Source organism: Phycodurus eques, chromosome 15, assembly GCF_024500275.1.
Source record: "Phycodurus eques isolate BA_2022a chromosome 15, UOR_Pequ_1.1, whole genome shotgun sequence".
In the NCBI taxonomy this organism is placed as follows: Eukaryota; Metazoa; Chordata; class Actinopteri; order Syngnathiformes; family Syngnathidae; genus Phycodurus; species Phycodurus eques.
In genome coordinates, this window is record NC_084539.1 from 4,642,071 (window position 1) to 4,669,033 (window position 26,963).

The 26,963-nt window shown below is 40.3% G+C and overlaps 1 protein-coding gene across 6 annotated transcripts in view; it reads right to left on the reverse strand.

Moving 5' to 3' along the window:
• cacna1bb (calcium channel, voltage-dependent, N type, alpha 1B subunit, b) overlaps positions 1 to 26,963 on the reverse strand; it is a 186,498-nt gene that overhangs the window by 114,966 nt on the left and 44,569 nt on the right. For all 6 annotated transcript variants that reach the window (XM_061699497.1, XM_061699498.1, XM_061699496.1 and 3 more), the window contains 2 exons: positions 7,167 to 7,258; positions 4,087 to 4,239 (listed from right to left, as the gene is read on the reverse strand). In XM_061699497.1, coding sequence (XP_061555481.1) covers positions 4,087 to 4,239; positions 7,167 to 7,258 — 245 coding nt within the window. The remainder of the gene's footprint in view (positions 1 to 4,086; positions 4,240 to 7,166; positions 7,259 to 26,963) is intronic.

Here is a 26,963-nt window from a genome sequence, read left to right on the forward strand (position 1 = left end):
TTGTTGAATTGCTCCATGTATTCGTTCTCCTCCCACAATCCAAAGTGAAACATTTGAGGTTAACTGAAGACTATAAATTGTCCATAGGTTTATATACTATGTTTGTGTTAATGTTTTTTTGGCTAAATGTGCCTGTGAAAATTCTCATTCATCCAGGTCATTTCATTCTCAGGGCATTGAATTGACCGGACCGGTCTGGTTGTCTTTATGTTGGCTTTATGTCGATATTTTTCTTAAGCAGTATATATATATATAAACTGCTTACATCACACCTTAGTGTTATAAGTGATGACGCAAATACTTTGGGATTTCGGGGTGGTCTGTAGTCCTGGATTCTACTCGAATAGATCCGCCCCTGCACTAAGCAATAGCAGAATCACATCTCCACATTTAGAACCAAAAGAACAATTAACTGTGCCAACCAGAAAATCTTAAAAAAAATGTGTATATTGAACATAAGTAGGGTATATTACATGAAATATGACCTTGACATGGAGCAGATAGTGAAGCAATCAAAATTATGATTCACTGTTTGCTCTTGTATTAGAATCATCTTTATGCATTGGGGCTATGAATAGTACTGTCATTACTACTTTAATTGTAAATTTATGTGGTGGGTTATGAAAGGCCTGGGTCAGTCAATCTTGGTCTTTATATAAAAAAGTAAAGATGGATAAATGGATAGATAGATTATTTTAATGGGATGAAATACAATAAAATACAGGTCAAATTCTGGTGCAGTCAGACAGTCCAGAAAAGGTGCTTGGTGATCAATGTGCAAAATATTGACAGAACAAAGTTGAGAGAATAATACAAGTGTTTCCCTCCCAAAGTGAAATTAAAAAGCCTCATGGAATGTGGGCGGAGTGATTTTCTCAGTCCGTCAATGTAGCAGGACAGTGACAGTGGCCTGGCACTGAAGCAGCTTCTCAGCCTGGAGATGGTGCTGTGCTGTGGATGCTGTAGATTTTTATTGATGGGCAGAAGCTTGTTCAGCATCTTACTTTCTGCCGCAGATGTCAGGCTGTACAACTGTTAGCCCACCACAGAGCCTGCTTTCCCCCTCCCTTTTTCAAGGAGGTAAGTGTCTCTATTCTCGACGCTGCCCCCCTAGCACAAAACTGCATTCCATACTCTTCATCATATGTGATGTCGGGGCGATTGGTCTAAAAACATTAAGATCACCGAGATGTACAACCCCAATTCCAATGAAGAATTGGAATTAAGTGCAGTGGTTCTCTCGCCTGACTTCTGTTAAGCATAAATAAAAACAGAATATAATGATTTGCAAATCATGTTCAAGCTATATTTAATTGAATATACTACAAAGACAAGATGTACATACAGGTTTTGGAGAAACATGCTGTCATCCAAGCAATGTCTTTTTCATGGACGCCCCTGCTTATTTCAGCAAGACAATGCCAAACAACATTCTGCACTTGTCACAACAGCGTGGCTTCGTAGTAAAAGAGTGCGGGTACTAGACTGGCCTGCCTGCAGTCCAGACCTGTCTCCCTTAGAAAATGTGTGGCGCATTAAGAAGCGTAAAATACAACAACGGAGACCCCGGACTGTTGAACAGCCTAAGCTGTACATCAAGCAAGAATGGGAAAGAATTCCACCTACAAAGCTTCAACAATTAGTGTCCTCAGTTCCCAAACGTATATTGAATGTTGTTAAAAGAAAAGGTGATATAACACAGTGGTAAACATGACCGAGCTTTTTTGGAACGTGTTGCAGCCATAAAATTCTAAGTTAATTAATCACACGCTGCCTTCGTGGAGGAATGTGAAGAGTGACCACTCGGCGTGTCCAAACTCCCTGGACAAGTAATAGGGACACAGAATTACAGCTAAAAGGTCAATGTTTTCGGCAAAAGATCTTGATGGTAACATGCCCAAGGTGAGACCACCTTAGTTCAAAAGTACAATGTAGGCAATGTTAGTTTTAATATAGGCCACGGGCCTCTGATGACGTTGGACATCATTTTAGGTGATTAGCAAATGTTATATTTCATACACATATGTAAATAGAAAGCAACACCCATCTGCCCTCTCACAGACATTGTTACCAGTGTTGCACATCTCAATTAAATCCTATTCAGTCTTTGGGACTAAAAGAAACTCAGTAACAGAATGTACTTAGCAAGCCGTCACAGCTACTCAAAACACTTTGAACACCCTGATTGGGTGGGGACTCTCACTCTCTTTCACTTGCAGCTGGCCTTGGCAACAGCCCCTGTAGAACATAACATCACACTAACTCAAAAGACACCAGCAGAGTTAAGAGTGTTCTTTCATAATTGTGATCACTGCATTACACAATGGCTCATTTCAGCAGTCCGAGAGGGTTCTCCAATCACTGTATTAGGACACATCTTATATTAATGCAATAAACTACTTCTAGAGAGTACATGCATTTTAAATATATTTGAATGCCCTAATACAGTTTAAGGCTATAGCTGTAAACATTCAAAGCCTGGTTTCACAACTAAAAAAATCCATCCATCCATATTCCATAACTCTTATTCTCACTAGGGGCGCGGGTGTGCTGGCCCCTATCTCAGCTGACTATGGCCGAGAGAAATGGTCTGAAATGGTCGCCAGCCAATCGCAGGGCACATATAGACAAACAACTATTCACACTCACATTACACATTCACACTGATGGGCAAATTACCTACTATCCGTGTTTTGGGAATGTGGGAGGAAACCGGTGTACCCGGAGAAAAGCTACGCAGGCACGGGGAAAACATGCAACTCCACACAAGTGAGGCCGGATTTGAACCCAGGTCCTCAGAACTGTGAGGCGAATGTGCAACCAGTCGCCCACCGTGCCTCCCTAAAGCACCAGATTAAAACGTAATAGCTACACAATACTAAAGCTTTCTCCACATGAACAAAAAGTGTATATTTTTAAAGACTGCCTTGCATTTTAATGTCAATGCGTGCTGTTATAGCTTTACCTTATCTAAATTAACAGTCTGATATTAAGGAGTAACTTTGCTTACCTATAAGTTTCGACCATTTTCTTTTTCACTCCTGGTATGATGCCTTTCTAGGAATTATTTTCTTCAGTCTTTTAATTGGTTTTTCATTTTAATTTAAGCTCCGCGAATGAAGCTTCAGGCTATATGTTCTGTAAAAGGTACTGTGTTCTAGGTCTGTCTCTCTGCCGGCCTACCTACCTACCTACCGTAACCCTCCAATAACTCACAACCAACAATCTGTTGTTTTCGGGCAGAGAATAACATCAATCTGATCCAAACTCATAATTGAACATAATGTTCATTCTCATTCTCATTTTAAAAATGTATCAACATTTATTACCCACGCTAAATTTAAACAAGGGATGCAAGGTTAATTTCCAATCCACCTCACTGGCTAAGGTGCTGACACAAGATCTGTATTTTGTCCCCAGGCTTGACGCAGTTGTCGGTCACTGCTCCTAAGGGATGGTTGAATTGCAGAGAACTTTTTTTGCTGTAAGATGTACATGTGGCAAACTAAAATACTTACACCTTCACTTGTATAGACAAGACTAAGAAAAACATCAATTTTCTGAAATAAAAAATACATTTGCCATGTCTGTGTGTTAAGCCTGACTATTTTACAACCCATCAATCTACAGGATTTGAATAAAAGGAGCTGCTGTAAATAAACAACCCAAGGAAGCGCTCGGTGTGCATTTGCAACATGCAGCGTCAGGTTTTAGTGTGACCATAATCAGTGTCATACTCTTCTGATGCAGGAGAGAAATTGATTCAGCGTAACCTTCTTTACACTGAGGTTGAGTTCTATCATGAGTCTCAGCAGAAGCAATCAATCACAGCCTGAATAATGTGGTGTCATAAATCAAAATCAAGATGTGACAAAAGGCTATCAAAAATTATACTGTGCCTGTTATGTTGTTTGAAATAGGCATATGTTCTTGGAGCACCTGCAGAGTCACTCCCATGTACACCCATACGCTGTAAATAATTTAATGTGCATAAATATGTAATGAAATAAACTTTAAAAGAGAAGAAAAAAAAACTTTGGCAGAAATTTGATGTCCTACAGAAATGCCACAGCTGTTTTTTCTTACCGGTGTCAATGTTGAAGCAGGTGGTGTGGAATTTGCCCATGTAAAACTCCACACCGATGATGGCAAACATGACAATGGCAAAGAAAAGCAGCAGGCCGATCTGAAGCAGGGGCACCATGGCTTTCATTATAGACTTCAACACCACTTGAAGGCCTGGAGAAAATAAAACAGATCCTTGCTTCAAATGCACAAACACACACACACAAATTTAATGGTGTTCAGTATGTTCAAATGTCCTTTGTTCTTTCAGTAAGTCATGTCACAAGTAATGTCTTGTTTCCTGTTTTGGGTTTACTCAAGTGTTTGTTTGTTACTTTGATTATTGATTTTGGGACTTTGTTTAGTCTTTGTCTTCCATGTGCCGTGGTTGCCTGTTTTTGAAAATAAATCTTTTTTGTGTGTGTGTAATTCCTGCACTCCTGTCTGGCTTCCCTGCTTCCCCACACTTGGGTCCTCTACGTTTTGCCTTGCCTTTGAACACCACGAAAACCCAACCCTGGCAAAAACCATATGAACGTATAATTGCCTCATATTATCATATATAGTACAGACAAAAATTGTTGGATAATTAGTTTTGAAATACTAAGTAAAGAAAAATTATTTGTTCAATTTGTTGAATTTATTTTGAAATGTGGTTTGATAACAAAACAAAGGCTTGCAATAGTATTAAAAGTAAAGAAAACTTGCAAATTTGAACAGATTTTAGCAAGAAACATGAAGTAGACACGTGATTTGCTTTTGCGGGCCACATAAAATGATGTGGTGGACCCTATTTGGCTCCCAGGCTTTACATTTGACACCTGTGATTTCACCTAACTGCGTGGTTTTGGAATGTGAGGGAAGCTTGATTACCCATTAAGAATCCACACAAGCACTGAAATAAAATGCTAATTCCAAGCAGCAAGACCCGAGCTGACTTTCAAACCCTGAACCTGAGAACTTAGGCAGACTTGCTAATGACAATGACCCAATCCTGAGAACATACATTTCAGGTTAACTGAAGACTCTAAATTACCCATATGGGCATATGTGAGTGTGACTATACAGTATACTGAAAAAGAGTGAAATGACTGTGTCAGTCATCTGAAGCGGTTCCCAACCGTTATTGAGCCGAGGCACTCTTTTTACATGAGAAAACAAATTCACGGCCCCCCAACCAAACAAAAATACACAAAAAGTAAGAATATTGAAAGAATGAACATCTCATATAAATTTACAAAAGCCTTAAAGTGAAATCTGGCCCGATTTGATTGAACACATTGCATCTAGTATGAATAGCAACATGTGGATACACAGGTTAATTGTATCTTCTGCCATCTGATGGAAGAACATTTAATTGTTCTGCCTGTCACTGTATGTTGCAGAGATAGATATAGATATATTTGTAATTAATAAATAATAATTGTCCGAAAAATTAAGTGAAATTTGATAATTTCCCACAGCACCCCTGGCGATCTCTCAGGGCACACTAGTGTGCCATGGCATATCTGATCTAAATTGTATTTTTACAATTACTTTATTCAAAAATAATGGCTTCCAGTTCAAACCTGTTCTGTTCACTTTCACGGAAACGTCACTCCCCTCAAACACTCAATCACTCAATTAACTGTTTAAACAATGCATGTCGTTACAGTGTTGTAAATGTTTTTTTGTTGTTGTTGTTTTATCCAGTCCAGTACATTTGTTATGTACATCCATCCATCCATTTTCCAAAGCGCTTATCCTCACTAGGGTCGCAGGAGTGCTGGCGCATATCTCAGCTGACTTTGGGTGAGCCAATTGCAGGGCACATAAAAAGAAACAACCCTTTGCACTAACATTCACACCTATGGACAATATAGTCTTCCGTGCATGTTTTTGGAATGTGGGAGGAAACCGGAGTACCCGGAGAAAGCCCACGCAGGCATGGGAAGAACATGCAAACTCCACACAGGGAGGCCGGATTTGAACCCGGAACCTCAGACCTGTGCCACCCTTGTTAAGTACAGTTGTGTTTAACTTGTAAGTTAAACACATTAGCGTTTAATTAGAACTCCTTGTTTTCAAACATTTATTTCGGCAAATTTTTCATTTAACTTTTCTGTGCAATATGTTTTAATTGAAACATTATTTAAGTAGCCTATAGTTTTTTATTTTCCTGTAAGCGCAGTGTTAATATTCAAACTGTGCATAATTTTACAGTGGTTTAAAAAAAATTATTAATGGTCATTATTGTGGTAAATGGAGAGTCAAGTTTTTTTGGTGTGGTAAAGATGAGTAAATGAGTACAGTAAATGAGAAACACTCATTTAGAGTCTTCAATTAACCTAACAGATGTTTTTGGAATACCTAGATAAAATCCACACAGCGGGGGACAACATGCAAACCTCACACAATCAAATGTCCAATCATAGTTCCTTTGTGGGTTGCCCCTTGACGAAGCATTATTCCACAAAAGGCAGAACCGTACAGTTTTCCTGAAAGTGTGATGTGTGGTCTTACAGGAAGAGAACATCCATCCATCCATCCATTTTCTGAGCCCCTTCTCCTCACTCGGGTCGCGGGCGTGCTGGAGCCTATCCCAGCTGTCATCGGGCAGGAGGCGGGGTACACCCTGAATCGCAGGGCACATACAAACAGACAACCATTCGCACTCACAGTCACACCTACGGGCAATCTAGAGTCTCCAATTTATGCATGTTTTTTGGGATGTGGGAGGAAACCGGAGTGCCCGGAGAAAACCCACGCAGGCACGGGGAGAACATCCAAACTCCACACAGTCGGGGCTGGGGATTGAACCTAGGTCCTCAGAACTGTGAGGCTGACGCTCTAAACAGTCGGCCACCGTGCCGCCAGAAGAGAACAAATCCTTCCCAAATCTCTTTTCACAAGGTGGGAAGCATAGAAAATTGAAAACTTATGAGTGTGCCAAGATACTTTTGCACTAATGTACTATTTAAAAGTATATTATTTATAGTGAATAACCTTATCAAAAAAGACATCAAAACAGACCCAATGTTATTGTATGTTTTTCCATTCATGCTCAAATCAACTCGAACAAGCTTTCTGAACTCTGCAAACATATTTAGAGAGTGACTTACTGGGGATCCCTGACACTAGTTTGAGGGGTCGCAGCACTCTCACAGCCCGCAGTGTTCGCAGGTCGAAGTCGGAGCCCACTTTTGCCAGGATCCTGTGTATAGACACACCCAAAAATGGTTACAATATACAGCTTGAGCTATAGGTTAAACATCTCTTACTATAAAGCTATCTAATAGATCGCAGGTTGGGGGGTTAGGTTGCACAATGACAGCTGTTCTAGAATAGACTTAACAAACAGCACATAAATACTTAAAAAGTCAACAACCTTTGCTTTTTTATTACATCAATAAGAAGTTGACGAGTGATTGAAGGAAAAGCTGAGTGGTTGAGTGTGTGCTGATGTAGAGGTGTGTGTCATTGGTATAGGAGTGAAAGGTAATTCCATGGATAATCTGACCAAGGGGGAGCATGTTGACCATAAAGGGGAGGGGTTCAAGTACAGAGCCTTGTGGTACACCTTGGTTGACTGGAATGGGAGTGGATCTAGAGCTATGGATAATGACAAACTGTTCTCTTTTGGAAAAGTATTAAACGAACCAGGAAAGTGATGTACTAATAAGGCCGAGGTCCTCAGACAAGCGGTTGAGGAGAATGGGATAAGCGATGGTGTCGAAAGCAACAGAGACTTAAGAGAAGGTTAGCTATGTTTTGTAGTGTGACCATTGGTGTCATAAGGTTGAGACGTCAGTCACCTGCTATTGTTGGTCAGGGCTGATATATGTTCTCTTGGTGTTCCTGATGTAGAGGGGGAGGCAGTCATAGGAGGGGTGATGCTGTCTACATAGATGAGGGGATTCCGATTGACTGTGAGCATGTGGGGTTTGAGATGATGACATATGTGTGAGACAGAGGACGCGTTGTAGAGTGTAGAGTGGGGATAGTAGGATGGCCATTGAAATAGATTTTGTATCAGGTCGCTCTATGAATGTCACAAGAACGAAGGATCAGTCCAAGGAATTTGATGTTGGTGAGGCTGTTAGGAGAGAAACAGCAACCCATGTATATAGCATGTGTAGTTTGGTGTTATGATGTATGTTGCAATGTCGGTCACATTCCGGAGCTGTTTAGCCAACTATGTTAGTGGTGCCATATGATCGGAGGAGTGGCTAGCGTTAGCCACCTCCTTGACAGAAAATAGAAACAATGACGGAAGCTTCCAGTCAAGGTCCGTGATAGAGGCTGGCACTGCTCCTCCCACTCCCTCAGAGGTTGATCCCCACTCCCTCCCAATACCAAGAGAATGTTTAAAAAAAAAAATCCCGCTCCCTCCCACTTCCACAGAGATTGCTCCCATTCCCTCCCAATCCTGAGTTTTTGAGAAGAACTCCCATCAATGTATCACTGAGTTAAAACCATAATAAAATGGCTAATAGGGAAGGAGTAATTTGTAATATTTTGTTAGATTGTGAAGTGGCAACATTCATATGAGCGTCTTTACTCTTTCAGCAGATTAGCTTTAGCTAACAGTGTAAACTTTGGTAAGTGGCACATGCTTGATTTATTGGTGAAGTTGATGCACAGGGGGTAGCGGGCTATTTGTGTTTGGCAATGTGTCTGCTGCATGCGACACACACTAATTGACAAGTGTTATTCGATGGCTTGATAATGAAGTGCTGACTCCAGAAGTGAAAATAAAATCTATGCTGACTTTGTGGAAGGTTGCATACGCTTCGGAGTTTACACTCTTTTTTTAGTCTAGCGCCATCCAAAATCCTCAAGGATAACAGAATCTGTCATCGCCACTGGCTCACCGGCTCACTTGCATGAGAAAGGGCCACCCTCTCAAAACATATTTACAAAAAAACAGAGCGCGTAAAGTTTTCTTTGTCTTTTGATCCTGTGGATATTTTGTTGAAAACATATCAAACGTTATTATATATATATATATATAGGCGGCACGGTGGACGACTGGTTAGAGTGTCTTTGTTTTTCCCAATATTTTATAAAGCCTCACAGTGTGGAGTTTGTTTTTCCCAATATTTTGCTGACGGGCTAATTCCCTCAAAATAATGGCATTTCATTTCCTCATTGTTGCCACCCATTCAGTCTATATTAGTAGCGAGCTGCAGTTTTCACCCAACAATCACCAAAACACAAGGAAAGACTTGTGGCTTTAATGGTGCTTTTTTTAAATGAGGAAATAAAACAAAAACAGGGCCTTTGACAAAAACATGCAACAAAGTATAACAGGAACGATGGTAAAGGGACATTGATAACTTTGCATTCCTTGCAGCTCTGGCTGACTACATTAACAAAATATTTTATCTATTCTTTTAATATATATATTTTAAAAAATATATTCCATATTATGACAGTGTGATCATACAGTGTTTTAACAACAGCATTCTGATAAAAAAAACATTTTCCTCGTAATCAATTTTTACACTTATATACCAAAGAACGCATTCCCTCCCATTTACGCAGTGTCCCTGAACACATTTGGTGCACTCGTGCAGTTGCGATGTAAACACGGACGGCCGCACTGAATGGGTTGCCAAATACGGCATTTGTCCCCCAGCTTATGAAGGCTCATATATTGTGTGTTCAGCCGGGTTTTGTCCTGGAAGTCCCAAGCAACACCTGGCACCCTTGAATGAAAATGAACTTTCGCTCAAAACTGTTCTTTGACGCCAGAATAAGCGTGTTGTCAGTAATGTTCATCAGGCAGAAATGAACTATGTTCAGTTCACGTTCGCCCAAAATATGAACTAGTTCATTAACCTTTGTTCATTGAACTCGTTCAGGTACAACACTCCCTATAGCGTTAAAAACTAGGGCTGCAACTAATATTTTAATATTCGATTAATGTGTCGATTTTGTTTCAATTGATTGATGAATCGGATGAAAAAATTTTTTTTTTAATTTCCATTCTTCAATTCAAAAACAGGATAGTATTTCAAATAGATAGATCGATAGATAGATAGATAGATAGATAGATAGATAGATAGATAGATAGATAGATAGATAGATAGATAGATAGATAGATAGATAGATAGATAGATACAACCCCAATTCCAATGAAGTTAGGTCATTGTGTTAAACATAAAAACAGAATACAATGATTTGCAAATCATGTTCAACCTATATTTAATTCAATATACTACAAAGACAAGATATTTAATGTTCAAACTGATAAACTTTATTGTTTTTCGCAAAGAGTCATTAATTTAGAATTTTATGGCTGCAACACATTCCACAAAAAGCTGGGACAGGTGACAAAAAAGACGGAGAAAGTTGAAGAATGTTCATCAAACACCTGTTTGGAACATCCCACAGGTGAACAGGCTAATTGGGAACAGGTGGCTGCCATGATTGGGTATAAAAGGAGCTTCCCTGAATTGCTCAGTTATTCACAAGCAAAGATGGGGCGAGGTTCACCTCTTTGTGAACAAGTGCATGAGGCAATAGTCGAACAATCTGGAGAAAGGCCGAAAACCAACATTGAATGCCCGTGACCTTCGATCCCTCAGGCGGCACTACATCAAAAACCGACATCAATGTGTACAGAATATCACCACATGGGCTCAGGAACACTTCAGAAAACCAATGTCAGTAAATACAGTTCGGCGCTACATCCGTAAGTGCAACTTGAAACTCTACTATGCAAAGCAACAGTCATTTGTCAACAACACCCATAAACGCCGCCGGCTTCTCTGGGCCCGAGCTCATCGAAGATGGACTGATGCAAAGTGGAAAAGTGTTCTGTTGTCCCATGAGTCCACATTTCAAATTGTTTTTTGAAATTGTGGACGTTGTGTCCTCCGGGCCAAAAAGGGAAAAGAACCATCCGGACTGTTATGGACGCAAAGTTCAAAAGCCAGCATCTGTGATGGTATGGCGCTGGGTTAGTGCCAATGGCATGGGTAACTTACACATCTGTGAAGGGACCATTAATACTGAAAGGTACATACAGGTTTTGGAGAAACATAAACTGCCATCCAAGCAACGTCTTTTTCATGTCCGCCCCTGTTTATTTCAGCAAAACAATGCCAAACCACATTCTGCACATGTTACAACAGCGTGGCTTAGTAGTAAAAGAGTGATGGTACTAGACTGGCCTGCCTGTAGTCCAGACCTGTCTCCCATTGAAAATGTGTGGCGCATTAGGAAGCGCAAAATATGACAACGGAGACCCAGACTGTTGAACAGCTGAAGCTGTACATCAAGCAAGAATGGGAAAGAATTCCACCAACAAAGCTTCACCAATTAGTGTCCTTAGTTCCCAAACATTTATTGAATGTTGTTAAAAGAAAAGGTGATGTAACACAGTGGTAAACATGACCCTGTCCCAGGTTTCTTGGAATGTGTTGCAGCCATAAAATTCTAAGTTAATGATTATTTGCTAAAAACAATCACGTTTATCAGTTTGAACATTAAATATCTTGTCTTTGTAGTCTATTCAATTAAAGATAGGTTGAACATGATTTGCAAATCATTGTATTCTGTTTTTATTTATGTTTACCACAACGTCCCAACTTCATTGGAATTGGGGTTGTAGAGAGATAGATTCGTTATCTCCTCAATTACAGAATATATGTTTCTCCAACTCCTGTTACATAACATCTGTCAATTGGACTTCACAATCAATGCCCATACATTGTGGACAGTTTACACTTATAGTGGTGCAACATGAAGTAAAAAAAAATAAAATAAAATCTAAATAAAAACACACACAAAAATTCTGTTTACACAGATCTGTGGAGACAAACCCTAACACACTGCAGAAAATATACACCTACATCATTAGACAATAGCCATTTCATTCCAATTAGATCTACAATCTTGAAAAAGGAAATGGGCAAACTAATCATGAGTTCAGTATGTCACATCCTGTTTGTGATGCTGTGTGTGCATGTGTGTCCGTGTTGTGGCCCTGACGTAATGTGATACGAGCTGGCAGCTGTGACAGAGGCAGGAGAGGCTATAATGCACAAGAGGACGGTGGAAGTGGGTACACATAAAGTCATTGTAGCTGCCAGAGTCACTTGCCGTCAATACATGGCTGCTGTTGTATAGCCATGGTTCGAAATTGACACACCCTGCTGGGTAGATCTTCACCCAGCCTTGCTTCCAAGTCACTGGCAGAGGAACTTGTTGTGGGGGGTAGTTGTGGGGGTCGTTATTATGAAGCCTCACTGTTACATACGGGAAATTCAGAACGGCTTGCTCAAACACATTTTCAGCATGCACACCTCTGTAATCCTGTTACTGAATGCATGGTGTACAGCAATCAGTAATGAATATTATACAAGCCAAATAAAAACAGTCAAATGTAGGAAAAGCAATAAACTGAGTGGGAAGGGTCTGAAAACTTTATGTTGTATTTTGAGAAGTTGGCAAACCTCAAAGGAAGACTGAGAAACTTTACGGATTATGAATGTGCAACCTTTGGAAATTTTTTCTCATTAAAAGTTGTATGGATGTTTGGGAAAATGTGTGTTTTGTTGGATTATTTGTTGCATATTATAGTCTCATTCAAAACTACAATACATTGCGTTCACTCAGTATGTAAATTAAAGTACCGTAAATACCGAAGAACTGTCTTGCTAGACATTGTAGAAGGACAAAGAAATAGGAGTAACAGGTTTTTGGCAGAAGGCATTGTTTTAAATTGAGAAAAGAATTTTCCCTTTTTAAAATGGTTTGGTTTACCGTTATAATGATATTCATGCATCCATCTATTTCCTATACCGTTTGTCCTAATTATAACCATGGGTCAGCTGGAGCCTATTCCAGCTGACTTTGAGTGAGACGCAGGTACACTCACATTGACCACTATGAGCAATTTCGAGTAGTCAATTAAACTAACAAGCATGATTTTGCGATGTGGGAGGAAGTGGAAGTAGCCATGATTTGAAAAGATAGCCACTCTACTGTGAGGCAGAGACAAGGTCCCAGTGCCACCTAATGAGAATCAAATGTATTCCGATTTGGATGAAACAGACAAGAACATTAAAATATGCGCATAAAGTAGGACGAGGTCAGATTTTAGGGAAGCCCAATTCAAAGCAAACAAAGAATGTTGATTACATACAACAGTGACTGACCATTGTTAGAAAGTGATGATTTTGAAATCAAGAAAGAGGATTATGTGCTGCTTTTAACATTATCATAGTCATATCTGAGTAGAAATATTGGCATATCAGGCAGCACTGTCATTTCAGTGCACATTATAGTATTTAGTTTACAAGGAACAGGGACTATATTTTATACCGCGTGATAGCCATTGTCAAGCCATTGCCAAGAGTTTGACGAAAGATAAAATCTTACAAGATGTTCTGCAATTTATGACTTGGAATGCGATCAAGTTGTAGTCGTCTCATGTGACTCCTTTCATTCGCAGTAGAAATTAAAACATTATGACTTTAAAGGCTATTATCATTTCATCGCTGTGTAGAGAACAAAACCTACAACTCAAACAAAGATTGCATTCTGTCACTGCACTGTACTGTACTGTAAAAGAATAACGCTAGCGCACACTTTCTAAGCAGTGTTTCCCTAAAAATAAAAACAGGTAATAAAGGAAGGCAAGATATGAACTCATATACACCAACACAAACATACCAAGTGGGATTAATATAAAGACAGACAGTAAGGATATTGTTATTGACATATTTTTTTTTAATCTCAGCTAGAAACAAGAAATGATATGTAACATAAGATGAGCAACGTAATGTCTCGCCACCTCACAACTTTCAGGAACAAGGGGCGTCCTACAATTTCTAACATCATAGCAAGTATCGTATCATGATCTTATTCTCAGTGGGAGTGCCACTGAACAGAAATATGATTGATGTTTTACATTTTATAATTGTTGCCTTCGGGATCATCATGTGGTACTAAATTGGCAGCTTTTAAAATGGGTAACAATGGGTATTTTTCACTCAAAACAATGCTTTATGGGTTACATTTGTGGGTAACTTACAGTTTTTCATTAAATACATTAAGACACCACAAATAGTATTGCATACTGGGATGGATTTGCAAATCAAGATCGGAGACGCTGCGTAAATACTGTACGTTACTGTATTTATTGCATGGACGCATAAATGTGGGAGTCTGTAACAAATTGTCCTTTTAAAATAACAGTAATATACTGTGCAGTGCTTTTTTTCAGCTCTTCTACTGTTTTCTACTTTACAGTATGTTACTGTAATTGCTGAACCCTAGTTAGGAGAAGCGGTGAAGAAAATGGATGGATGGATGTTCATCAGGTTACGAAATTAACACTCGCCAGGCACCAAATGCGACTAAATTATTTGTTTGGTTAGTGCATCTCAGAGCGCTACTCGCCATGTGGCTAGTGAATGTTTAGACCCACATACACAAACATACACGCGCCGATCATAGTGCAGCAGCGTGTGTCCTGGAGCCAGTAATATTGGAGCAGGGCTCGATCTGACATGACCGAAATCAACAAACAAAAATCGTCACGATCGTCAATCGTGTCGTCATTATTCAGGTGGTTTGTAAAATGGCAAATAGTTCATCTGTATTGTTATTTAAAATGATGGACATTTGTAAGTAGCAATAATGTTAACAGGGTACATAGCATCATAACTGGAAAATGGTCATTTTTACAATTTAAGGTACAGTGGGTACAGAAAGTATTGCTAAAATCATTTAAGTTCATGTTTTCCCCACATTAATGTAAACACAACACCCCATATTGACAGAAAAAAAACTGAATTGTTGAATTTTTTTTTACAGATTTATTAAAAAAGAAGAACTGAAATGTCACGCACCTATAAGTATTCAGACCCTTTGCTCAGTATTTAGTAGAAGCACCCTTTTGAGCGAATGCAGCCATGAGTCATTTGGGAATGATGCGAGTTTTTCACACCTGGAATCCTCTGTCATTCCTCCTTGCAGAACCTCTCCAGTTCTGTCAGGTTGAATGGTGAACGTTGGTGGGCAGCCATTTTTAGGGCTCTTCTTTACCTCTCTCACCAAGGCTCTTCTACCCCGATTGCTCAATTTGGCAAGACGGCCAGCTCTAGGAAAGGTTCTGATCATCCCAAGCGTCTTTCATTTCAGGATTATGAAGGCCACTGTGCTCTAAGGAACCTTAAGTGCAGCAGAATTTTTTTTTTGTAACCTTGGCCAGATATGTGCCTTGCCACAATTCTGTTTCTGAGCTCTTTAGGCAGTTCCTTTGACCTCATGATTCTTTTTTGCTCTGACATGCACTGTGAGCTGTAAGGTCTTATATAGACAGGTTTGTGGCTTTCCTAATCAAGTCAAATCAGTATAATCAAACACAGCTGGACTCCAGTGAAGGTGTAGAACCATCTTAACGATGATCAGAAGAAATGGACAGCACCTGAGTCAAATATATGAGTGTCACAGCAAAGGGTCTCAATACTTATGGCTGTGTGATATTTCAGTTTTCCTTTTTTTAATAAATCAGCAAAAATATAAAAAATTAAGTTTTTTTTATGTCAATATGGGGTGCTGTGTGTTCATTAATGAGGGAAAACAACTGAAATGATTTTAACAAATGGATGCAATATAACAAAGTGAAAAACTTAAGGGGGTCTGAAAACCTTCCGTACCCACTGTATTTTGTCATAACGGGAGGCTTTAATATTCATGTTGAAGATAACGTGGAAAAAAATCTAAAGAATCTCTGCTATATAACACACATTTGACCTCTCTCAACATATTAAGAGTCCAACCCACACTCAAGGTCACATCTTAGACCTGGTCATCTCTAAGGATGTTGAAATTCTATCAATTGACATTAAGGATATGGCTATTTCTGACCCTTTTTGTGTATTCTTTGAATTACAGATTCTTCCAAAAGTTCAGACAACCTCTATGTCCATTAAGAAAAGGTATGAGAGTACCGCCACTACGTTTATGGAGATCTGGTTGGATCTCAGTGAGGCTTTTGATATTGTGGATCATAATATACTGCTGAACAGGTTGGAAACGTGGGTAGGTCTAAATAGAACAGTCCTTAAATGGTTCAGGTCCTACCTGGAGGAAAGGAGTTATTTTGTAACCATTGGAAATGTTCAATCTCATCGAATGGCAATGACCTATGGGATCCCTCAGCAGTCAATTCTTAGACCCCTCCTGTTCAGCCTGTACATGCTACCACCCATCCATCCATTTTCAACACCGCTCATCCTGGTTAGGGTCACGGGGCGCTGGAGCCTATGCCAGCTTACTTCGGGCGAAAGGCGGACTACACCCTGAACTGGCCGCCAGTCAGTAACAGAGCACATATAGCCATGGACAACCATTCACACTCACATTCACACTGTCACTGAGTGGGAACTGAACCCACGCTGCCCGCACCAAAGTCAGGCGAGTTTACCACAACACCCTCAGTGACAAAGTCACTGAGGGTGAAATTCTTGGGTCAAATTCTATAATAGCTATGCAGATGACTATCTAGCAGTGTCTCCAGATGACTACAATTCAATTGAGGTGTTGTGTCACTGTCTAAAACTGATGAACAACTGGATGACATAATTGTTTTTGGCAACAAATAAAAGAGGATTGCTGTTAATAAATATCTGGAGTCACTTATCTTTAAAAACCAAAGACCAAGTCCGAAACCTTGGTGTTCTGATAGATTCCGAACTGAATTTCAACAGTCATATCAAATCAATTACTACTGCCTTTTACCATCTGAAGAACATATCCAGAGTAAAGGCTTGTATGTGGCTAGCAGACCAGGAGAAGCTCATCCATGCTTTTATCTCAAGTCGACTTGACTATTGTAATGGTCTTCTGACTAGACTCCCCAAAAAGAGCATTAAAAAGCTGCAGCTCATTCAGAATGCTGCAGCTTGGGTTCTGACCAGAACAAAGAGGTCAGAGCATATTACTCCAATTCTAAAGTCTTAACACTGGCTTCCAGTCAGCTTTAGAATAGATTTTAAAGTTCTTAAAAAGCTGTTTTTTTATTAGTTTTTAAATGCTTTTAATGATGTTAAGCAAATTGAGTTCCTTGTGTATGAAATGTGCTATATAAATAAATTTGCTAAATACTAATAATCTGAAAACATGCAAAGACTGAGAACAATGTAAACACACAGCCACACATTGAAAGGCATCCCATTGCTCCAGTATGTGCCACTAACAGTGTGTTTGCTGTGTCCACTACTTTGATGTTCACTACTGTGATGGGTTAAATGCAGAGGAAAAAAATTGCTGTGTCTGTGCTCAGGATAATAAAGATGATTCTATTCTATTGTATTCTATTGTATTCTATTCTATTCGGTGAACAGAAGACAACCTCTATGTCCATTAAAAAAAGGTATGAGAGTACTAGCACACTGTAGTAGCAAACAGTGTGTAGTCCCTCCTACATATTACAGAGGTAGGTTATGTAGTCCCTCCTACATATTACAGAGGTAGGTTATGTTGCAGGGACTCTAACCACAATGCACCAAACTTCAGAACATCATGAAAGCTAACAGTGACATCATCTGGAGTCGCAGACTTAAATAAATAAGGGACATATGACTCATGCTATGGTGTAAATTATGTATTAAATTTAGTAGTCTGACGCGAACGCACACAAACACATACGAATAAAATAGTAACATTTACGTTCTCCAGTAAACTGGTATTTGTAAAGAGGAAATGAAGAAAAGTCCAAAATATCTTGTAGTCTAAGGTTTTGATGAATTCATAAATGCACCCACTGGACACTCTATTAGGTACACCTGCACATTCTCAAGAACAATATCAAAATGCTCAGTTTATTTTGACACTGTCAGAGGGGTACCTAAATAAGGTTACCAAAATGCATATAGAAAATCTTGAGTATGATGTAATGCAGTTCGACATTACTTATTACCAAATTGTAACAACAATACTAAACATATTGTTTAATTAAAACCTCAATTACAGTATTTTTAATATATTCTATATTGGATCAGAGTCATTCATGTTTGCAAGTGTATTTAATGAAGTGTGCAGTGAGTTTACAGGTACACTCTTATTTGCTGAGTGTTTGCTGTTGTGTTAATATTCTGGTCACAAACTTTCCATTCTTGGTAAATGTCTGTGCTCTTCTGAGTGCCTTTCTAGTTTCAGAAATTCATTTTGAGACATACAGACACAAACATCTTGGCCATTATGAGGTTTTGGGTTAAAGATGTGATGGACTGTGATGCATTTGCTGTAAAATAAGCAGGCTACATTGGGGAGTGCTGGGAAGTCCACACATGACTCACTCTTTCAAATGAACATTCAGTAAGTAACTTGATAAAAAAAAATATACTGTATTTGAAATCAGTTTCCTTATTAGAAAAGTTATAAGTATTTTTGGAGAGTTTTGCATTCTGTATTTTTTAATTTGTATTACGAAAGCGGAGAAGATTTCTGATATTTAATATCTGCATGAAAAAGTGATTAATAATGGTTAATGTTTTGGTCTCGTGTCACTTCTCTCTGTTAATTACCCATAATCATAGATGGGTGCATGTGACAGTAATGTCAGAACCGTCATGATTAATACTACCTCATATCGTCAAATCAGGAGAAGAGGTACTACATGCACACAGGATCATGGGCATTTATTAGTTAGAACATCATCCACATGTGCACAACAAAAACAACATGACACTGGCTCGTCACCTGTGATGTAATCCTTCCTCCATCCCTCCCACTCTTAACCATTGATGTGGTGTTATTGTGTTGGTGAAGTGGAGCTGAAGAGAGAGCGGGAAGCCTAACCACAGAGTAACTAATGCACGGTGTAACACATTACATGCACGCTCACCCCAGACAGTGACACTGACACTTTTATGGGTTCACTCAGGTGTACAAACCTTAACCCATAATTGCCTTTGTGATGTTCTGGGACCCCTCCTTGATCCATCACCTCACAGTAGTGGAGGTGTTTGCATGTCTCAACGATCCTCGGGGCTAAGTTGTCAGGGGGCTTTGTGCCCATGGTAGGGTTACCAAGGATAAACAGGTCCTGGGTGAGGGACAACACAAAGCATAGCTTGAAACTTCCTATGATGAAGCCAATTTATGGAACACATTTTCCCTTGCTCAGGACGCAGGTCACCAGGACCCCCCTGTGAAGCCATGTAGGGCTTGATAGTGAGCGCCTGGTGGCCAAGCCTGCACAGATGGCGCCATACTGGGGACAGCCCAAAGCGACCACGTCTGTCCCCCTTCCCATGGATTCACCGCAACTTGGGCTCTGGTACCAATCCTCTTGAGAAAGGTTGGACTCTGTTCCAATCTGGAGTTGCCCCTGGTGAGAGGTGGTGAATAGGTGTTGGCATACTTATTGCCACCCAACTTACTGTCTGTACGTTGGGGTTCACCTCCAGGAGTTCTTTAGTGCTCTGGATGTAGTCAGACTGTCTTGGTTGACACACCTCTGCAATATTGCGTGGACATCAAGGACAGTGCCTATGGATTGGCAGACCAGGGTGGCCGTCCAGTTTTTAAAGAAAGTGGCTCTCACTTTTCAGCTCTACACTCTCAGCAAGGTGTTCTTTGTCAACTTTGAGAATCCTGTGGGGCGTGTTTCGAGAGTATATACTAGACCCCTGATACGGGCCATTCTGTCCCTGTACAACTGGTTTCTCCATTGCTAGCAATAAGTCTTCGTCAAGGCTGTCCTTGGTCAATGATTGTGTTCATAATCTTCATGGACAGAATTTTTAGGCAGAGCAGTGGCATCAAGCTGGTCTGGTTTGGTGGCATCAGTATTATGTCCCTGCGTTTAGCAGATAATGCAGTTCTGTTGCCTTCATCAACCTGCGATCTTCAACTCTCACTGAGGTCATGGTCCTCAGTCGAAAAGGGTGGAGTGCACTCTCCAGGTGGAGATCCTGGATGTCTTTCTAGTGAGACATTCAGGAGGAGGCCCCCAGAAGACCCAACATCTTGGAGAGACTATGTATCTCGGCTGGCTTGGGAATGCGGCATTTGGAAGAGCTGTATGAAGTGGCTTGGGACAGGAAAGTCTGGGCTTCGCTGTGCTTACGCTACTTAGGCAATAGAGTTTTCTGATCAAGGGTACATTTCAATGGAGGTGGGAAAGAGATCATTAGTTCTGATTTGAGCTGATGAAAGACATGAGCAAAAAGAATGAGATAGTGAGATGTTGCTCTTTTCCAACTCTGGAGAGGTGTTACGACAACAACACTGTAGCCACTGTATGCAATGCTCCTCGTTGTATACATAAAACACTATTTAATTCCATTAAAAATTCTAAGTTATCTGACTGCACATTGTGCCTTATTTGTAGAACATTGTCTCCTCCGATGCATACTACATATTGTCTTAGTTCTGGCAGTGAGCAAGTTCTCAAGGGTGGGTAGGGGGGTACTCACAATGTATGAAATGGAGTAGAACTAGAGTAGCTTAAAGTTGCAGTGGTCATAATTTTGAAAAATGAACATTTACAAGTCCTCTGACTCCCCTCGCTTCATGTTCCCTCCCTTACTCATTTAAGATTAAGTCACAATTCACAGTATGCGACAAGCGCTCAGAAGTCCGAAATCAGTGATTTATTCCCTTCTCATACTGATGTCCATGCGTGTGTGTAAAACGATAAGGTGATGCGCAATTGCTTCCCTTTTGCCCAGCTACAGGATATGATTTCCTTCTTGGAATCCATCCATCCATTTTCTATACCTCTTATCCTGTTAAGCATCACAGGAAAGCTGACATGGGGTGAGAGGTGGGGTACACTCTGGACCAGTTCAGTTATTGTACTGTATAATATCAGTTGCAATAAACAATTCTGGAAATCTATCAAATGCCTGCCCCGAGTTCCCTTCACCCTAAATTGAAAACTTTATTATATCACTGTACAGCGACTGGTGACTACTGTGAGCAAAGAATAGGGCAAACAGAATGCATTGAGAAGCAGAAGGGGGTTAACATTGTGATTCAAATCAGTGATAGAGGGAGAACAACCGGCATCTTCAACACAACCAGTGATGGAACACAAGCTTGCAAGAGTGAATCAAATCAATTAGTAGGCCCTGTTTACCATCTGGCACTGTGCCTGGGAGCCAGTCTAAGAGATAATTTGTTTCAGTCTGTTTGCCAGGCAGTGTGAAAAAACACTGACGTATGTGACATACATACACAATGAATTTTATTTATTTCTTTCTTTATTTATTTTACTGCTACCTCATTAATAGGTAAAAGAAAATGTATTTCACAAAATGGTTGGTCGAGGAAAGGATCGATATCGTTACACCTAACATTTGATGGGAAAAATAGTTACACACAGTATAAAGTGTTTAGTTTCAAGGGAGGACTATTGATTGTGTGTAATGAACTTTATTGAATTACTAGAAAGCGAGCTCAGTGTCGTGATATGTAACATAATACTGCATTGTTGACAATGGGTCTCAGTATTGTTTAAGCACTTAACCTATTTCATTGTGTCTTCTCTGTGTGACTGTTGCTCAACACCTGATTTCTCAGTGGGGCCGTTTAACCACTGGAAAGGCTGAGGCAAGCGTTTAAGAGGGATTTTGGTGGGAAGAGCCATCATCAGGTTTGTGGTATGTACTGTAAATTTTGTAGTATCCTTCTCAAAATAAGAGGCTGAGCTTTAATTTGATCAAGTATGATTAAAAAAAGAGATTTTTTTTTTATATAATAATGATTGTTCATGCTTGCGAACACAGTGGAATAGTGATGCAAAACATTATTTTGCCATCTGCCTCACAGTATGAAGGTCATACTTTTTGTCATCCATGTTAAAACTGTATGACCTGACAGTAGAATATGATTAAAATAATCTTTTGAAGATTTAGAGATAGGAGGCATGCCCGACTAGTCTGTCAACAATTTGCACACTCCCACCCCACACAAGGATCCTCCAGGGGTGCACCGCAGCCTCTCTAAAAGGAGATTATTATATCTTCTTGACCAGATTATTTAACTCTGGTTAGCCTCTCTCTCTTTCTCTCTCTCTCTCTGAATACAATCATGTCTAAGTTAAAATGTCATCATGGCTGAGTTTGGAAAATATCACGTCACCGTTCTCACCGGCTCGTCAGTAAGTAAGACTCAAAGAATTGAACTCTAGTCCATAGGTGTGGAAGCGAATGTTGAATGTTTGTTTGTCTGCAGTATATGTCTGGAGACCAATCTAAGGTGACCATGGATAGAGTTACACTGACGGTAACATAATCCAAATTTGTGGGTAAAACAGAATGTGCCATAGTCCATCACTGAACTATACTAACACAGTAAAAAAGTCATGAGTATATACAGTCAGTCAGTATTTGTATGAAAAACACTTCTCGGCTATGAATAATAAACAATCCAATAAAAAAATAGTAAGCTCAGTGGTAAATGAGCATGCTTTTACTCCGCTTCGCAGTTGAGTTCATTGTACGCCGTTCATAACCTCATAGTGTCATATGTCGGTACCAATTTAAACTGAGGATCTCTGTGCTGGCAATTTAAAAGTATTTTTTCCATAATATGTCTTCTTTATAACACATTCTATCGTGTTGGGGACAGGTGTGCAGAGTGAAGTGCTCTGCCGTAGAGGAGCGGAAGAATACATGCTGACTGCGGTAATGAAATCCCAATGAAAATCCGGGCCATACGTGTTCACATCTGGGGAAAAGAGAATGTTTGGCCACCCTATTTTTGCTCTGCACATCAAGACCTCTGATTCATTCTCCCCAATGTCAGTCACATGCTAACTCCACACAATGCCGGCAATCAAACTCACAACATTTTGACTATGAGGGAAACTGCACCGTGGCAACTATGAGGGAAACCGCACCGTGGCACCACCCACTTTCCATCTTGCGTCTGACGTAATTAACTCATCCATAAATGAAGTGTATGAGGACTTTGGAAGAGCACAGTAAAAACATCACACATGGCTTCTCACGTCTGGACACACTGTTTGTGAGTGTGTGTGTGTGTGTGTGTGTGTGTGTTTGTGAGTGTGTGTGCGCGCGTGTGTTGACTTGCACGTCTAATGTATCATGCTGTGACCCTCGGGCTCCATCAGAGGCTTTGTGCTCGTGTGTCGGCACGTTATTGCCGTGCTATATAATAACATGTGCATATGTGCCAATCAGTCTGCACCCAGCTGCCTTGGGTTCAGCACCAGCTGGCCAAGTGGCAGCGTATTATGTTCCAAAGTGGTTTCACAGTCCTCCTGTCTGAGAGGGAGTGCAGGTGTGTGCTGGCGCTCATACAGCCAGCAGAAAAAGGCGCATGTTTGGAAATGAGGGCCCAAAAGGCATTTATCCGGTAGCAGCAGCGAGAAAGGGGAAGAGAATCCCAACTGATTTATAGTGGCTTTTGCTTCAAATAAACACGAGTTTCACACTCTAGTGAAATCCATTACAAGAGCTTTATTATTATTGTATTGTCTGCCTTCACAAATATTCCATTTTGACTAACAATAACAGAGTAATATTAACATTTTATGTTTATTGTTGTGGTTGTACAACCTCAATTCCAATGAAGTTGGGACGTTGTGTTAAAAATAAATAAAAACAGAATACAATGATTTGCAAATCATGTTCGACCTATATTTAATTGAATATACTAAAAAGGCAAGATATTTAATGTTCAAACTGATCAAATTTATTGTTTTTAGCAAATAATCATTAACTTGGAATTTTATGGCTGCAACATGTTCCAAAAAAGCTGGGACAGGTGGCAAAAAAGACTGAGAAAGTTGAGGAATGCTCATCAAACACCTGTTTGGAATGGGACGAGGTTCACCTCTTTGTGAACAAGTACGTGAGAAAATAGTCGAACAGTTTAAGGACAATGTTCCTCAAAGTACAATTGCAAGGAATTTAGGGATTTCATGATCTACGGTCCATAATATCATCAAAAGGTTCAGAGAATCTGGAGAAATTACTGCATGTAAGCGGCAAGGCCGAACACCAACGCTGATGCCTGTGACCTTCGATCCCTCAGGCGGCATTGGATCAAAAACCGACATCAATGTGTAAAGGATATCACCACATGGGCTCAGGAACACTTCAGAAAACCATTGTCAGTAAATACAGTTTGCGCTACATCCGTAAGTGCAACTCCAAACTATACAATGCAAAGCAAAATCCATTCATCAACACCCAGAAATGCCGCCGACTTCTCTGGGCCCGAGCTTATCTAAGATGGACTGATGCAAAGTGGAAAAGTGTTCTGTGGTCCGACGAGTCCACATTTCAAATTGTTTTTTGAAATTGTGGACTTCGTGTCCTCCGGGCCAAATAGGAAAAGAACCATCCGGATTGTTATGGATGCAAATTTTCAAAAGCCAGCATCTGTGATGGTATGGGGCTGTGTTAGTGCCAATGGCATGGGTAACTTACACATCTGTGAAGGCACCATTGTTGCCAAAAGGTACACACAGGTTTTGGAGAAACATATGCTGCCATCCAAGCAACGTCTTTTTCATGGACGCCCCTGCTTATTCCCGCTAGACAATGTCAAACCACATTCTCTATGTGGTACAACAGCATGGCTTCATAGTAAAGGAGTGCGGGTACGAGACTGGCCTGCCTGCAGTCCAGACCTGTCTCCCATTGAAAATGTGTGGCGCATTATGAAGCGTAAAATATGACAACGGAGACCCAGACTGTTGAACAGCTGAAGCTGTACATCAAGCAAGAATGGGAACGAATTCCACCTACGAAGCTTCAACAATTAGTATCCTCAGTTCCCAAACGTTTATTGAATGTTGTTAAAAGAAAAGGTGAAGTTAATTATAATTTGCTTGAAAAAAAAAACAATAAAGTTTATCGGTTTGAACATTCAATATCTTGTCTTTGTAGTGGATTCAATGAAAAATATAGGTCGAACATGATTTTCAAATCATTGTATTCTGTTTTTATTCATGGTTAACCCAACGTCCCAACTTCATTGGAATTGGGGTTGAAGTTTGCAATGGTGTAGAGCTACACTGATCCATTAAAATGAGAACTTGTTTCAATTTGAGCCAGCTGACGCAGCACAGCTCTATGACACTTTTGAGTGTGAACTTTAAGCTTTGTGAATCAGCTGACACTCTTCTCTGTGCATAACAGGATAAGTGCATACAGTACATGTTATAAGAGGAGGAAAAACAGTATTAGAAATCTCTTTGTATAGTGCATTGCATTTCTTTACCACTGCAAAATAAAGCCACAGTAATGAAGACCTATTTTATTTTATCTGATTAGATTGTGCAGAGCTAATGTTCACGGTGACATATAATTTAACAATTTACAATATTTAGGTTCAGTGTTTGAACATTAAAGACATGAATTGCTTGAATTTAAGTTGTAATGCTGCAAAAAAAATAATATCTGTACACAGTATTTGTTCATTCACTCATCCACGGCTTTCTCCATTTTTGTATTCCGCAGTAATAATGTTTACAGTGATATGAATCAGCAGTGCCGCCATTTTAAACCGTTAGTAAACGTTGACATCTTGTTTTGGATGCTTTTTACTGTACACCAACCACTTCGCAAAGGCAAGAATCAAAACAATGTGTCAAGTGAATGCACTTTATTTAGGATTAAATAGTTTTGTTCTTCAACTTCTAAAGAATTCTAAAAACCAGGAATTAGAGCTAGCTGAGCGGTTGTTTACTGACGTGTGTCCAAGTGTGTATGTGCGATCCAGCTCGCACCGAAGCGAGAGTGGACATGCTCAAAAATCACTGGAGCAAAAGAGGAGTGCCAAGGCGAGAGACTCACTGGATACAGATCGCACCTCGTCACCATAGAAACAGGAAGGCAACATGACAATGGCTCCCCTGAGCCTGTGGAAGTGCACCGCAGCGGTGGGGGATGACGAGTCACAAAGAGATGGGAGTGGGAGAGAGGAAAGAGGCTGGAAATTACTCACACACACGACTGTTTGTTTTCTTAATTGGACTGACGACCACGTGGGAATATTAAACACATACAGCACCCATCCCACCATCCATTTTCTGTACCGCTTTATCCTCACAAGGGTCGCGGGCCTGCTGGAGCCTATCCCAGCCATCTTCGGGCGAGAGGCAGTGTACACCCTAAAGTGAACTGGTCGCCAGCCAATTGCAGGGCATACATACAGTATGATAAATAAAATATATGATCCAGCCCTATGGGGGGCACAAGTCAGTGCAAACTGGAGGCCCGGATAAATGCAGAGGGTTGCGTCAGGAAAGGCATCCGGCTTAAAACCTTGCCAAACAAATATGAATGTTCATCCGAAGAATTCCATACCGGATCGGTCGTGGCTTGGGTTAACAACGTCCGCCACCGGCGCCGTCAGCCTGTGGGGCACCGTTGGAAATTCAGCTACTGTGGGTCGAAGTCAAAGAAAAAGAAGAGGTGGAAAGCGGGTTCTTTGGCAAAAAGAGAAGAGGAAAGTACAGAGCCTAGAATCGAATGTGGGGACTTTGAATGTTGGGACTATGACAGGAAAATCTCAGGAGTTGGCTGAGATGATGATTAGGAGAAAGGTTGATATATTGTGTGTCCAGGAGACCAGGTGGAAAGGTAGTAAGGCTTGAAGTTTAGGGGCAGGGTTTAAATAATTTTACCATGGTGTAGATGGGAAGAGAAATGGAGTCGGGGTTATTTTAAAAGAAGAGTTGGCTAAGAATGTCTTGGAGGTGAAAAGAGTATCAGATCGAGTGATGATCTGAAATTTGAAATTGAGGGTGTTATGTGTAATGTGATTAGTGGCTATGCCCCACAAGTAGGATGTGACCTAGAGGTGAAAGAGAAATTCTGGAAGGAGGTAGACAAAGAAGTTCTGAGCATCCCAGACAGAGAGCGAGTCGTAATTGGTGCAGATTGTAATGGACATGTTGGTGAAGGTAA